The sequence below is a fragment of the Rhinolophus hipposideros genome (assembly GCF_964194185.1).
Source record: "Rhinolophus hipposideros genome assembly, chromosome: 18".
In the NCBI taxonomy this organism is placed as follows: Eukaryota; Metazoa; Chordata; class Mammalia; order Chiroptera; family Rhinolophidae; genus Rhinolophus; species Rhinolophus hipposideros.
Window position 1 is genome coordinate 31187636 of NC_138064.1, and position 16849 is coordinate 31204484.

The 16849-nt window shown below is 38.6% G+C and overlaps 1 protein-coding gene across 1 annotated transcript in view; it reads right to left on the reverse strand.

Moving 5' to 3' along the window:
- Nucleotides 1-16849, reverse strand: part of ASB4 (ankyrin repeat and SOCS box containing 4) — an 83528-nt gene that overhangs the window by 23729 nt on the left and 42950 nt on the right. The window contains exons 3-5 of the mRNA XM_081079234.1: nt 11158-11648; nt 2718-2831; nt 1138-1251 (exon numbers count right to left, since the gene is read on the reverse strand). Coding sequence (XP_080935360.1) covers nt 1138-1251; nt 2718-2831; nt 11158-11648 — 719 coding nt within the window. The remainder of the gene's footprint in view (nt 1-1137; nt 1252-2717; nt 2832-11157; nt 11649-16849) is intronic.

Genomic DNA, 16849 nt, shown 5'->3' on the forward strand with positions numbered 1-16849 from the left:
TGCTAGCAACATGCTCCTTACTTTCTTGCTAAAATGTTCTGAAATGCAAGTCAGTCTGTTACATAAAAAGACCAATGGAATTAACTTACGTCTTTCCCCTCACACTAAACAGGAAATCATACTAAAAGAAAACAATACCTAGATACACAGAGAAACTTAAAGCTACTACATTTCCACCCACAGAAGCAGGAGACCCCTCTACTTCACACAATGCCTTCTCTCTTTCTCTTCACGCTTCAAGGAAAACCACACTTCCTGTCAGAAACCTGACTTTGAAAGGCAAGCACTAAGAATGAGTCTGCACCTGTACTCTTGCCCCTGACATTTGACAAGGCAGTTCCCTGCTTGTATGTCCAGATCCTCTGCTAACTGGTGAGACCCAGAAAGGCAGGAGTCCTTGCTTTGGACTTACTATTGCATCTCCAGTCTCTGGCTCAATGAGAGTGTGTTGAAATGTCCATTTTTGACTATTAAGTCGACAGGCCTTTGTTTTTCATTTCTAAACTGAATGAACGATCTCCTTGTTTTGACTATGCTCATGAGCTTTCTTCACTAAAAATAAGTCGAAGAGCTCAGTGTGGGAATAGGAGTTTGCAAAACTAGCAAAAGTAATTTTTACTAAGTGGGAATGGGGTGAAGACACCAGGATTAAGAGGCTGATCACAAAGCCTGCTATTTTGCCAACTGAAAGGTAATGTAAACTTATCACTGATAAGGGAGGTTGGTTGTAAAAAAAAAACTCTGGGTCCCATTTCAAATGAGATAATACATGAAAATTTTTACAAAAATATATCGGGCACCTAGGAAGAGCACTATACATATTTGTTATTATTGTTATATCAGTACCTTCTTGATACATTCTTGTCTTTAAGAATACCTTAACTTTACTTGTTTATTTCCCCTCACCACGAAACCCTAGGATTAATGGCACAGTGTTTGTAAAGTGTTTTGAAATCCCTGAAGTGTTATAATCAACCCAAGTACCATTTTATTTATGCCAACTGGGTCTACCAATGAGTCCACTGAAATGTCGGGGATTGGGAACTTCTGTTTTATAAGGGCTTAATAAATGATTCCCTCTGGCTCTAAAAGCAAGTACTTTTTCAATGACAATGGAAGGGAAAGCAAAGGAATTACTCTGTGACATCTGTTGTGTAACGTTCTTCGAATGGCGCATCTTGATAAATGCATGAGAGTCCTTGGAGAGTTACTGCATACAGTGAAGAGAGAGTGGTAAAAATCCCAGTATCTCTGCAAAGGAAGGGAAGACGGGTTAAATAAGGTCAGAACAGCCCCACAGTCTACATCCATAGAAATCAATCATGATGAATTTAGGCCTGACTTATACTTAATGATGGCTTTCTAGGATCTCTGATAGTAAGACGAAATTGAACTTGAAGTTGAAATGGGGAACTGAGGGGGTGGTGTGTCAGGAGAGAAGAGACAGGAAGGGATATAATACTTTATACTATAGTCAGAACCCAGGAAATGAGATGATACACTTATGTGAACTGCCTGGACCCATGTAAACCAAAACAGCAATTTTAAATTAATCTAAATATTATTTTAAGCCCTTTATGTGCCTGGTGTGACACACACAAGTACATTTAGATCCGTTAATTATCATTAACTGATAACGATAATTGCATTATCAGTTAATGAAACTAAGGCAGCTTAAGTAACCTTTAAAAGGTAAGGTAGCTAATAAGTAGCAGAATAAGATTGCATCTAAGACATTGGCCTCCAAACCCAATGAGCTTTGCACTCTGTACCTGACACCTCCCCACGTATTGGAGACGCCTGTGACTGCTAAAATCAAGAACAGGAGGCTTGGTGGAAGAACTGGTGTACAAAGGAAGCAAAGTCCATGTGTAGAGTGAGGACTCAGCTTTGCCAATAGCTTTCTGTCTGACCCATCACAGGGTTTTTAATGCCATTGACCCTTGAACAACATGGGGGTCAGAAGTGTTCACCTCCTGTGGAGTCAGAAATCCATGTATACCTTTTGACTCCCCCCAAACTTAACTATGAATACTTACAGGCTACTGTTGACCAGAAGCCTTACTGATAACATAAACAGCTGATTAACACATATTTTGTATGTCATATGTATTATATACTGTACTCTTAGAATAAACTAAGAATAGAGAAAAGAAAATGTTATTAAGAAAATCATAAGGAAGACAAAATGCATTTACAGTACGGTACTATGTTTATTGATCCAAAAGTTTATGTCATCTGTTTGCAAGATGAAAAATATTTGCGTATAAGTAGACCCATGCAGTTCAAACCTATGTTGTTCAAGGGTCAACTATACCCAGTTTCCTGCTTACTAACGGCTTCAAGATATTTTAAAGTGAATGAAATAATCTACACGAAACACTTTAATCTTCTGATAAAATTGCAATATGTGCTATCCCAAATATTACTGTTGCTTAATTCATCTAAGTTGATGGGAAGAAAACATAGCTGCCACCTTTATAAATTGTTCAACTTACCTTTAAATGGAGAAATCCCCTAAGACACACTCCCAAGTGCTATGTACTTGATGGGTCTATACACTCTCACACGTGCATTTTATAACTTTGTCTCATTGCATTTGAGGAGGTCTTAAAAGCATTCTCAAAATCACTTTGTTAAATTAGAATTTTCTGTACTTCCATTGCAGTCTGGAAATACGATCTAGTGAAAACCAGAGGAAGAGACCTGATTCTTACCTCTAAGTCATCATCTGGGATAGCCCTTTTCCACTTTACGTTCCACCTGATGTGTTCATAGGCATTAACTACAACTTCAATTGCTTTGGGACAAGAATGGCAAGCCTGTATTACCTGCAGAGGAAGCACAGGGTTTCATTTGTTCAATGCACATGTATTATTCATTCATTCCACTCACAGAGACATCAAGGATTTATGGACCTATTCTGCTCCTTGGAGCCCTGAAATGCTTTTGAGAAGTCTCACCTCTTTTGAGTATTCAAACACACTGCCAGCCCCCATGGGGAATGGGAGGATTAATAAAATCAGACTAATTTCCGTCACCATTCAGGAGCAGTGAAAAAGAGGTGCTAATGAAGAAGGTGGGAATCTGATGAAATGCATGTCCTGCCCTTACAGCCCTCACACCTCTCCAGTAGCTTCTGTGTCCACCAGGACACCTCCAGCTTCTTTCTGCCAATGTGGCCTTATCTCCAGAAGTCCTTTGGGTGTGGCCTGTTTTCATTTCAAAGAGACCTAAGTGGCTCTCCAATGTGATCCACAAATGGTCCACGGGGAACCTGCAGCTTTCATCTCTGTCCCATCATCAGCAAGAGCATTCTTGACTCCCAATTTAGTTACCTTTCTTTCCTTTGCCATCAGACAAGCAGCTCCAGCCATACACTTTCTTCTTTAAATTTTCTTGTCAGGAGTTACATATTGGTTCCATTTTCTCTTGAAACTTCCGAGAATATTTCAAGCTCTCTGCAGCGTTCTCTAAAACCCTCTCTCACTTGACGTGAGATGGAGAGAAAGCCCTTCTCTCCCACCCCCAACCCTACCATTAAAAGGAAGGCATGCCTCTGCATTTAACTTTCTCCAAGGAAATTTTCTTCCTAACTTCCAGCTCCTTCTCAACCTCAACCATTGTCATTGGGCAGAAGGTCACAAAATTATTTTTTCCCCCACCTCCTTTACCAATCCTTCCTAGGTGGTCTAGCATCGCATTTTTCAATGTCCTAATAAGTACCTAATGTCTCATGGCAAAACTGAGACCCACATTTTAGTGTGTGCTCACGTGGGCCCTGAAGTCACCTGTTTGGAGATCAACCTGAATAGAGGACCCATGTCAGGGAGATAAAGACAAGAGCCAGTAAGATGGAGCCAATTGACAGTACACCTGAAGTGCCAGTCGGAAGGGCTTGGGATTGACTTAACAGGCAATAGGAGGCTGTTACCTATTCTGAACAAAAAAGCATTATAATCAATCAATTAGTTCCATTTAGGATGCCTTTCTTGAGCACTGTGTATAGCTCTATGACAGTAATTCTGAAAAGCTTATGCCCTACTTTTTGTGTTTACAACCTAGGTAGTTGAAGAGAACAGATATAAATATTTCAGAGAGCAATGCAAGCCAGTAAAGAATCAGGGACTAATTTAAAGATCATCAGGTGTCCCTTGATCACCATGAGCAAAAGTACAAAGGAGAAAACGAGGATATCAGGGTAGAGAGCAGTGAGGAGGTTGAATGGGTGCAACCCAATGGCTTCTCAAGCCGGCTTCCCTGTTGGTCATGAGAATGAAGAGCAACTGAAGTTGCGAGAAAGAATAAGTGGGGCTTACTGACTAATCAGATATGAGGAGTAAAGAATGCAACTTTAAAGCCTGAGGTCAAGTACAAATAGGGGAGCCACTAATGTAAATGAGGAAATTGAAAGGGCATACTAATTTAGGGGTGGGCAGCTAGTGAACAGGAGGATATTTCACATGCAATGTCCCAATGTCAGCTAAAAATGTGCATGATATATGTTCCAACAGAAGGCCAAGATAGAGATAGAGATTTGTGCACTATCAAAGAATGTGCTGGCTAAAGCTATGAGGTTCAATGGTTCTCTAAGTGGGTATAAATAGAAAAGGTAGAGGATTACAGTCCAAGGAATTTGAAGCTACCAGTTTGTAGTCGCTGAATGCATGGTTGGGAAGAAATGGACAGTAACATCATCATCTAGTGTCTCCACCATACAGACGTAACAGATGCAAACAACATCACGAGCATAGACATGTCGAGTAAAATCATTAGGAGGCAATGTGTTTGGAATATTTATTGCCTTTGTTTTTAGTATACTTTATTGTACATTTATACGATTTAATATTTCATAATGGTTGTGTTTATTAGTAAGCTCAAAAAAGTTAACAATAGGCTCTTCTGAGCTATTGTGAGCCAATGCCAGCCTACAGCTACTTTCAGTTGTCCCCATATTTAAGAAGCACAGTCATAAGCCACTGCAGACTAAATGTATATATTGAAGTTGCAAATCAGTGAAGGCATCAGAATTATCCTGCCCAGTGACTGGGTCCAAATGAGCACAGCATAAATACTTGTTTAATGAGAGGATCCATTCACATACATATTCTGGGCACAGTGCACAAAATTGAACTGCTAACCATGGCTTTGTCAGTAGCTAAACAAACAAAGAGTAATCCTATATCATCAACCCATAAGTGGATAAGAAGGTGGGCTGGAGCCAGGGATCCATGACTATAGGACCTCTGAAGAGTCAGCATCTCTGAGCCTGAAGAAAGTGTAACTCAAACGATTTCTATCTGGGTACGTGGCTCTCAGGATGGGCAGATAATTTTCCAGAGCTTTGGTCTTGGAAAATTGAGGCAAATGGGGCTGTTCTTTTCTTTGTAGCTGGGATGAGGATAGCAGATGTATAGTTCTATGCAAAAGAGACAGACAAAACCTCAGGCTGACTAATTGCTTTGAATACTAGTTCTAAACTGCCATCATAGTATCTCAGTTGGAGATGAGGAAATTGAAACCCAGAGAGGCACACAGTAAGAGGAAGCATGATCTTGGGTTTTCTTCATCTGAACTTAGTGCTCTTTCAAATATATTCTCATGGTCTTCTTTTAAAGCTTAGATAATCACTGGTGAAATAAAAGGTTTAAGGACACAAATCCCATTGCACACGTATTTTAAAACAAACAACACTCTTAACCATAATTATTTTAGGTTGGGTCTTACTGAAAACTCGAAAGAACTCCCTTTAGAATGCAAAGATGTTGTTAATAATATGAAAATAGCTTCCATCCAGACCTCCACACACATCCTTCTCTAAAGACCTCCACATACATCCTTTCTTGATGGATGAGCCATGGTAAGAAGTATGTTGGTGCTTAATTGAACAGGCCAAAATAAAGATTTAAATTTAAGAGTTACCAGTGTGGAAATGTGGTTGAAATTAGTCCAAGGCCTGAATCAAGAATATGCTTATACTGGAATTATAAAAACAAAGCAGCATAAAGACGTCAGAAAGTTTGCAATGAGGTTCTGCACGTGGTTTAAGTGTCTACTAGGAAACTGACAACATAGGTCATTTGTCCGTAGGAATTCCTTACCTCCCCCTTCTTTCCAACACTGGAGATGCAGAAGAGATGTGGCTAAAAGTTACTCTCCTCTTACAACATATCACCTCCTTCCCAACTAGGATTTCCAGATTTAGCAAATAATAATGAAAGGGGTTGGCAAGTTAAATATGAATTTCAGATAGAGAACAAACAATTTTTAGTATAAGTATGTCGCTAATATTGTGTGGAACATACTTACACTAAAAATCACTTGTAATTTACTTGAAATTCAGGTGTAACAACGTCCTGTATTTTATCTGGCAGCCCTATCCCCAGTCCCTATTCAGAAACAGTTCAAAGTAAGTTATGGATACAGGAACATAATTCATTCCCAGTTTAGGAGCATAACTTCACACAGGTGCTTTGATTTGCACCTGGCAGATTTCCATATAGCACAGGAAGATAACTTCTTACCTTTCCTTAGGGTAAAAGCAAACAAACAAACAAAAATCAAGTAGTTCTTAACCGGCAGTCTTTAGTTGCACCAAGTCCAAAGCACCCACTGCTGTCATTAGGTTTTGCTGACACTGATCACTAAGTTTTCTGCTGACAGCAAACAGGTCTCACAGCATGAAAGGCTCCTTATCCTGACAACCACACAGCTATTTTCACTGGCATGTCAGGCTTCTTCTAGAACTAAGGCAGCTGGACACACCTCTTTAAGCCTTGGGAATTATTTCACAAGGCAGTAACAACAACAAAGACCCTTAAGAGATAGCGAACTCTAAATCATCACTACGTGCTGAGTACCAGGAACCTTGATCATCACGTGAGAAAGGATTGGTATGGACCCAGAAGACAGAGACTCCTCCTTTCTTTTTGCTGGCCTGAGAAAGAAAAGATGCCCAGTGAACTTCACTTTCTGTGTGTCTTTCGGGTGTCTATACTCCCTTCAAGGAAGAGAAATTGGACAAAAAAAGCTCTTTCTATAGGGGTGGCAACATGAGAGACCATTAGATACTTTCCCTCATCTTCTGACCCCTAAAAGCATAGATTAAAAAACAGATTCCAGATAAATCTCCTTGCCACCCTTCCGATACAAGTGGCACCTGTAAGCCACTTCAGCAGAGAAAGTCTAAAGCTACCTCTGCCTTTTTATATTGATATATATTTTGTGTGGAAAGGTACTTAATAATCAAAAAGACTTCTTGTACCCTGGGCTTCATTTGTTCAATGGCAAAAATCATCCTCACCTCCCCCAAACCCTCACATACCCTTCCCTCTCCTAGAAAAATGTCTCTCTTGCCCTACAAGAAAACCCAATCTTGGCTCCCTGGGGTGTCACTTCCTTCTGAATTATGCTGAGAGGAAAACAAAAATCAAATCTCCTTTTGTACCATGGAAAGCAACTGCAGACCCCATAATCCTTTTTTCCCCCCTTATGTAGTTTATACATTGGCCTTCAGTGAAATACACCCTCTACAAATATGCTTTGTATTTGGAAGACAACATCTTCAGCTCTGACCTTGTTTCTCATAAATAAGGAAACCAAATTCCCCATCCACAAAAGAACAAATCACTTTATCTTCTGGATAAATTAGTCAGTCGTAAAAATGACTTTCTCTTCGGAAAGCCGGGCTGTAGAGTAATTGTTCTAAATCACTGTGAAGCATCTGCATAGTAAATTGAATAGTTTTTCTTTCGTTTTCCTTTGGAAGAGAGCCAGTTCTCTTATGCTGTTTGTTGGGTAGGAACAAAATGTTTATAATACCAGCCATCCACCAGTGGTCAACTCTAGCCTAAATCTCTTTAGCATATGGCCAAATTAGGGGAACTCAGAAAGGCAAAACAGAACTGAACAAGGACATTCTCACAGTAGATAAAAGTGTTCCTTGGAACACATAATTGTAGGCCTATGTTACAGGCTAGGAGAGCCACCAAATAAAACTAGTAGGAAACACTCTTATAATGGACAAAGAGTACATTTGCATAGGAGGAAGAAAAGAACCACTTTTGTTGAGCAGCACAATTGGTCTCAGGGTTTGACGTGCTTTACTCACATACTCCTTAGACAATCCGGAAAAGCTGATATGTTTACCTTCATTTCTCAGTTGAGGAAATTGGGATCTGAGAGACTGAGGAACTTGTTCAAATATCAAACAGCAAGCCAATGGCTGAGCCTGAACTCACACCCCTTGTTACTAAGCCGCAGCTCCTAACCCTCCTCACTGTTACCTCTCAGACAACTGCTTTTGTGTGAAGGACCTGGGGACTTTCCTCTATTTGCAAGACTTCTTACTGGAGAACAGAAACTCTGTTTAAAGCCTCATTCTCTCTAATCTGGCTCTGAAAGGGGAACGAGGAGAGAGTCTTTTGGTTACTTTGTAGAGATCTGTTCCATCCACAGTCAACCAACAGTGAGTTTCAGAGTCAAACTCAACACTTAGTCTCTAGACAGTCTCACAAATTATCTCTCCTGGTCGGAAAGGTCCCTGTGGGTCAATCAAACCCAGGTGCACTGATTTAACAAATATGTAATAATAACAATAGTATAGTCATCATTTGTTTAATGCATCTGGCTTTATATACCACGACGAAGACTCCCAAATTTGTATCCCTAGACAGGACCTTTCCCTGAACACCAGATTCACATATCAAACTGCCTACTTGACATCTCCACCTGGATGACTAGCAGGCATCTTAAGCATGGCAAAATCCCTGATCTTCTCTTCAAAATCAGTTCCACCTGCCTTGTTTTTATCTCAAGAAACAGCCTCTTGATTCTTTCTATTTCTTGGGTAAAAATCCTTGAAGTTATCCTTGCCTCTTCTCTTCTTACAGCCCCACAATCAGTCAGCGAAACACATGGACTCCCTCTTAGGAACATGGCCCAGATCTGACCACTTCTTACCAACTCACAATTTCCACTGTGATTCTAAGCCACCCTCATTTCGTGTCTAGATTATTGCAATACCTTTGCCACCCCTAGCGTTATTCTCCAAAAGGCTGTCAAAAGGATCCCTTTAGAATATAACTCAGACTTATATTTCCAAACTCAAAATCCTTCAGTGATGTCTTTTCTCATTGAGAGTGAAAAAAAACCAAGGACATAACCGTGGCCTACAAGGTTAGATATGGTCCGCAAACCATCTTGATATACACCTCTCTGACTTCTCTTCCTCCTTCCTCCACTCCAGCTACTCTGGCTTCCTGCTGTTCTTCAAACATGCTTAGCTCCCTCCTAACTCAGGAGGGAGTTGCACTCGTTTTTTTCTTAAGACTAGAATACTCTCCCTCCCATTCAAGTATTCACATGACTTGTTCCTTAACATTCTTATTTTCTTTAATCAACCTTTGTAAAATAGTACACACACACACACACCTAGAACAGTGCCTGGCACATAGTAGGTGCTTAGTAAATCTTTGTTAAATAAACAAATGAATGAACTTGACCACTTACTCTGTGACTTTAGGAAAATATCTTAATGCTATTATCCTTTAAATGAAGATAATGTCAATGCCTATCTTTATATTTCATTATAAAAATAAAATGAAAGACTCTGCATAAAGCCTATTTAGAGCTCAACAAAGGACATTATTGTAACATTATAATTTATTATTCTAGTCCTCATCATAATCATGTAGGATTCTCTATTAAAATTTTATAAATTTCTAGGACATGATGACTACTACATATAATTCTAAAGGGGAAAATGACTTAATCTTCCATTAAAATACTGACAACCAAGAGAAGATCCCTTACTGGGTTCACAGGATTCACTGACCTCGTCATATCTCTATTTAAACGTTCTCTGGTTGTCCATCTGGAATTTGCCCTGATTGGGTTCACTCCCCTTAAATTCTTTAGTGGCACTTTTTTTCCAACTACACCTCACACTGCAGGACTTTAGACTAGTTCCTGATCTTTTACCAAAGTAGGAGGCAGAATTTAGCTGTAAATTTAGTGAAACTTCTGTCAATTTGCTTTCTGTGGCTCTATAATAGTTAGCTAGTTAATACCTGAAACTCCTCTGCTTCATATTAATTAATTCTTTTTGGAGTGAGTGGGACCCTAGGTGTGGTGTCATTTGATATATTTTAAGGTGAAATGCATTTTGATTTTCAAATTAATTACCATCATCAACCTAATGCAAAACTTTCTCTCTTCCATGTGCTTACAGCACCCTTTATCCTTCTATCAGTTATCACGGCATATTAAAATCATCCCTTTATGTGTTTATCTCTCTCACTAGATTCAAACATACTTGAGGGTAGGTACTGTGTCTTAGTCATATGAGTATTGTTAGCATGTGGTCTCTGCTAGCCCCTTAAAAATTATCAATAAATATTGTTAATAATAAAGGCTGTGCAATGTGATAGTATATGAATAGGAACTAGTACCAAATGATCTAAGGTTGAATACTGGCGCTGCCACTGTGTGAGATCAGGCAAGTTACTTAACTACTCTGCCTCAGTTTCCTCCTCTGTAAAATAGGTATAATAATATTTATCTCATGGGATTGTTACAATGATTAAGAGAATTAAATTGAGAAATGTAAAATGCTCATAACAGTGTGCTTAATTAGTAGAACCATTATATATAATAAATATAATTTTTAGTACTTAAAAAATGTGAACTGTCACTAAACTGGAAAATTGGGTGGCCCTTTCATGTCGTCTAATTCCAAAGCAAGCTCAGTCATCTTTATTATCAGACATTCTGCTCAACAGATGGCGAGTGTGTGCCTGCCTGACACCATTCACGTCTCCTGCAGACTAAAAGTGGCCTTCTGACCTTTCTGAGTCCCTCAGGAAGCCACTACCAGCTCATTGGTGTTCAAACAAGACATGGACAATTATCTGCCACTCTTGTTTTCATTCCCTCTCTCTGCCCCGGATTCCAAACAAACATGTACTAGAAGGAGATAGCAAGGGTTCTACGTGTAAATGGAAGGTCACGTAGACGATCAGAGGCTCTTAGCCCAAAGGTTCATGCCTCAAAGAAGCTTAAGTTACTTGGAGATTTCAGACCAAGCCACCCTTTACGTCCCCGTTACCCCTGCTGACTACCCAGTTCTCCACTTGGCACCCTGAGACACAGCCTCACCTTATGGAATTGTGGAGGGTATATTCGAGCAGCCCCATGGTTCAACAGTAGCTGGTAGCAGATCTCAGGCTGCGCCGCAGGTCGCACAGAAGTGACCTTCAGCACGTACTGGATGGCAGCACAGCCATTGATATCCATGAGATTGGCTTCCGCGCCAGCTTCCAGCATCATGTGCATGAGCACGTGGTCACAGTTCCAGGCTGCCTTGTGCAGCGGAGACTTAAAGTCGTCATCCCTGGCGTTGACCTCGGCGTGGTAGTCGAGCAGCATGCGGCAGATGAGGTGGTGCTCCCTGCTGTATTCTTGCTCTTTAAAGCGGAGGGCCCAGTAGGTTGCAATAGCCAGGGGGGTCTCCATATGGGCGTTCACGCTGTCCACGACGGCCCCGTGCTCCACGTAGAAGGCCACCAGCTCAGACAGGCCGAAGTGGGCAGCTGTGTGCAAGGGCGTCTCCTCATCCTGGTTGTTGGTCTTCATATTCACATTCGCCCCTAGAAAAGGAGATTGAGGAAGTTAATTATTTAAACTTATTTTGCCATTATACCCAAGTTTAATTAAACGGGACTTTTCTTGCTGCGTCTCTTTTAACCTCTGACTGCCATACATTACCCCTTTTTTCCAAGTTCCGTTTCTGGGCCTCACTAAAGCCAGTCCTTTGAAACAACAGTGCCATCTCCTGGACAATTAGGAAATGTACCCGGACAGGGGGTCGGGGCCTGGTGGGTACCGGAAGGCTGGAGAATTGTTTCTTGACTTTTAATTCTTACTCCCAAGTGAACTGGGAAATACAAAGTGGGTCCTATAACTAATAACTTTTATCAATAAAATAGTAAATATCATTGAAAAGAAAGATTATATCACAACCTTGGAAGCTCATATAAGTGACTTCAAAAATTATCAATTTCTTTGAATATTTCACAAAATCATGTTTTTCTTCTCTTTCAAAGCAGGAAAACCTGAAAGTTTGGTCCAAGCAAACTTTAGTGGTATGAAAGTTGCCCAGCCCTCTGACTGAAAACTGACAATATTAGAGCCACCCAAGTCTGTAAGGCAACCCTGGAACACAACTGGGGGAAAAACAAAAACCACGAACACTTTGACCGCAAAACTAGCCTAAAGGTCATATTTTTCATTGAAAGGGGTGGAAGTTAGTTTACTAGAAATACCCATTGAAAGACAATGATTTAGAGATTGTAACATACTTGATTTACAGTTGACAATGAGTATTAGAAATAGAAAATTTTATGTTGTAGCAAATGGCACTATTTCATCTTTTCTTATGGCAGAGTAGTACTCCACTGTGTATATATACCACATCTTCTTTATCCAATCATCTATCAAAGGACACTTTGGTTGTTTCCATGTCTTGAAATTATTATGCTAAGCGAAATAAATCAAACAGAAAGTCGAGAACCATATGACTTCACTGATATGTGGAATATAAAACTGAAAGAAACACAGTAAGAAGACAAACAAAGAAACAAAAATTCATAGACGCAGACAATAGTTTAGTGATTACCAGAGGGGTGGTAGGGGGAAAGGGGTGGTAGAAGAGGGTGAAAGGGATCAAATATATGGTGATAGAAGGAGAATTGACTCTGGGTGGTGAACACACAATGTAATATACAGATGATGTATTATAGAATTGTACACTTGAAACCTATGTAATTTTACTATGCATTGTCACCCCAATACATTTTAATAAAAAAAATTAAAAAAATATACAACACTTTCCCGAAATAATTTTCTGGCTGTGTGCTGATGCTTTCTGAAATTGTAGGAAATAAAATGGAACCAACTGAAAAAAAAAGAAAAGAAAAGAAATAGAAAATTTTAGTGCTTGGAAAGCTCCAATTTATCTAATGGACCAGGAAACTGAAGTGAATTTTATTTTTCTGATAGAGAATGTTAAGTACTAGAATGGTCAGCTAGAGAAGCTGAAATTTTCTTTCTCTGCATAATTTAACAGGGTGAACCAAATGACCCCTGGGGAATCTACTCTATTATTAATTCTACTAGAATTTTTTTCTTTTACCCTCATTTGCTACCCTCCTCCCCCCCTTACCCTTTCGTAATTCTCCTAGAAATGTATATAGCTACTTCAAGTATAAATCTGGAGAGTTTATTATTATTATTATGCCAGCAACAAATATTTATTAAGTACTTACCATGTGCAAAATTCTGAGCTAAATACTTTTTATATATTGCCTCATTGAATCTTGCCATCCTTTGCAGGAAGTACAATTTTTACCCTAATTTTACAGATGAAGAAATTTATACTTAGAGAGGTTAATAACTACACCAAGCTAAGAAACAATAGATTGAAGGTTGGAAAACAGTTTGCCTTCAAAATCTCTTACCACTACGTTATTCTACCTCATTAGTTTTCTAGAAGAAAACTTTTCTGTACTTTGCTTTCGTTTGGTATTTGAAAACTTGAAAGTAATTAACATAGAAATCATGCTGCATTTTGTTAATTTAAAAAATCGTTCACCATGTATTGCTCCTCTATGCCCCTTTTTTATGGCATCCTCTGGTCATATGGAACATATTTGAGAAAGGCAATACTGCCACAAACATGCTTAATATCCTGTACAAAATCATCCCGCAGTAAGGTTTTCAAGAGCATACTGCTCTGTAAACTGAAACTGTCAGTACCCTCCCTAACTTGCAGAAAGCAGAATTATAACCAAAGATCATCATTCACAGAGCCATCTGTGTTCATCAGTATTCTGCCCTGGAGAAGTTCTGGGTCAGGTCTCCTTTCAGGTCAGCCTTTCTTTTCTCTGGAGTGAAATGCAATGAATAAGAATGTCTTCCCAGAAGCCGTCTGCAGGGTCACTTCAAACACTGGAGAATTTCCAGTAAAGAGGGGAATCAAAGGGTCAGGATGAAAATTTTACAGGCCAACGTGGAACAAATCACATTCTTTATTTTTTAATGTACTTGGACATTGACAATTGACCCTTGACCTCTTGGTACAATAGATATGCTGCACAGTTTCCCTTTCTGAATAGGAGAGCCCTATTTTTATAGCACTTGAAATGTGTCTTTTGGTGCCTTTCTATTTCCAGGGAATATATAAAGTAGTACGATTTGACTACCTTTTATTTTAGATTTTGTGCTGTATTCAAGAAATTAAAGCCTATAACATAAATACTTGGCAAATTTAAAAAAAATATTTTTAATGCAGAAGTACAATGTATTAGTTTCCTAGAGCAGTTGTAACGAAATACCACAAACTGGGTGGCTTAAAACAACAAAAATTTAGTTGCAGTCTTGCAGACTGGAAGTGTCAGCTGGGTTGGCTCCTTCTGAGGACATTAAAGGAGACTCTGTCTCATGCCTCTCACTTATCTTATGATGATGGCAGGCAATCCTTGGTGTTCCTTAGCTTGTGGATGTGTCACTCCGAGATCTGCCTCCATCTTCACATGAAGTTTTTTCTCTCTGTGTCTCTATGTCTTCACATGGTTGTCTTAATTATTATATGTCTTTATATAAGACATGAGTCATATTGCAATAGGGGCCTGTCCTGTTCCCAGTAATCTTAACTAATTACATCTGCAACAACCCTGTTTCCAAACAAGGTCATATACTGAGGTATTGGGGATTAGAACTTCAACATATTTTCTTTTTCAGGGGAGGGGAGAGGATACAATTCAACCCTTAACATACAGCATGCATTACATGATATATAAAAATACATATGTGCAGTTTGAAAAATATCGCAAAGCCCTCACCCAAGTAATCATATTCTAAGTCAAGAAATCAAACACTCCCAGACCCAGAGAAGACATTCATTTTCCTGTGTATCCTTCTCCCTCCCACCTCCTCTGTTCTGCCTATTATCCTGATTATTATGATAATCATGTCCTTGCATTTCTTCACAGATTTACCACTTTTGTATATATCTTTAAACAAGATAGTTTAGTTTCATCTATTTTTGAACTTTATATAAATGGAATAATAAACACATTCTTTCATGACTTGCTTCTTTCACTTAACGTTATGTTTGTGAAAATAACTTATGTGGGACTATTTCGGTCTCGTTTGTTGATTTTGTTGTGTTATACCTCACCGCACAAGTGATCCACCATTCTCCATCCTACTGGTGATGGGCATTTCCGGGTTCCGACCATTCCATACACTGCTGCCATGAACATTCTTGTACATGCTTGTATGCTGGTGTTCATGTGAAGGAGTTTCTCTGGGTTTTATACCTACGGGTGGAATGACTAAGGAATTGGGTTTACATATCTTCAACTTCCTTAGATGGTATCAAACAAGTGTACCAGTTTCCCCTCCCATAAGCCATACGTGAGGGTTCATTCTCATCAAGATTTGGTATTTTCAGTCTATTTAAGTTTAACCAGCCTGCTGGGTGTGTAGTGACATCTCGTTATGTTTGAATGTTTGCTTTCCCAATTAACAATTGGGTGAGCCATATTTTAATATTTTTATTAACCAACATTTGCCTTTTGTTTACTATTATAGGCATTTCCATGTTGTTATAGAATCATTATTTTTTAAATTAAATTTACTGGGGGTGACAATGGTTAGTAGAATTATATAGGTTTCAAGTGTACGTTTCTATAATACCTCATCTATATGTCACATTGTGTGCTCACCACCCAGAGTCAGTTCTCCTTTCGTCGCCATATATTTGATCTCCTTTTCCCTCTTCTACCATCTCCTTCCCCCCTTACCCTCTGATAACCACTAAACTATTGTCTGTGTCTGTGTTTTTGTTTCTTTGTTCATCTTGTTCCTGTGTTGCTTCCAGTTTTATATCCCACATAGGAGTGAAGTCATATGGTTCTTGACTTTTTCTGTCTGACTTATTTTGTTTAGCATGGTAGTCTCAAGATCCATCCACGTTGTCGCAAATTATATAATCATTTTAAATATCATTTAAAAATAACTACTACATATTATTCCATAGAGTGAGTTTACCTTACTGTTGGTCGTGAAGATTTTGTTATAAAGTTTGATCTTATAACTAATGCTACAATTAGTAAATTTGTATGTAAATTTTAGGATTATTTCCTTGGCATAAATTCCCCCAAAATAGAGTAACTACACTGAAACATCTAAGCTATTATAAGGATCTTTATGAATAATTACCAAAAAGTATATTTACATATCTCTCATTAATATGGAAGACTGCTATTTCACTTACTAAATGTGTTGTTATACATTAAAAAAATTTTTCTTTGCTAGTTTGGAAGTAAAAACTGGTCTTTGAAAAAAAATATGAATTCATTTGATTATTAGAGTTTGAACACTTTCTCTGTAACTATTAACTAGTGGTATTTCTTCTTTGGTTAGTTGTCCAAATTTTTGTCCTTTTATACATTGAAGACTTTCTGCTTTGTTTACATTTATATGAGCCTTTCATTAAATTAAGATGTAAGCCTGTGCTATCATAATTGCTGTAATTTTTTAAACCAGTTTATTTTGACTTTTCTTAAATACAATGATATTAATTTTAGATAATCAAATTCAAAACGAATGAGTTTTTTAAAAATATTAGAATGGCCTACTCCTCTCAGAGGTTGCATAACTATCCAGATAAATTACAATTTAATTTTATTATAGATTTGAAAAATGTTTAACATTTGATTCATCTGAAACTTATCGTGGTGCAGACATCAATTTAGGAAGAATTGATGTTCTTACAGTATAGAGT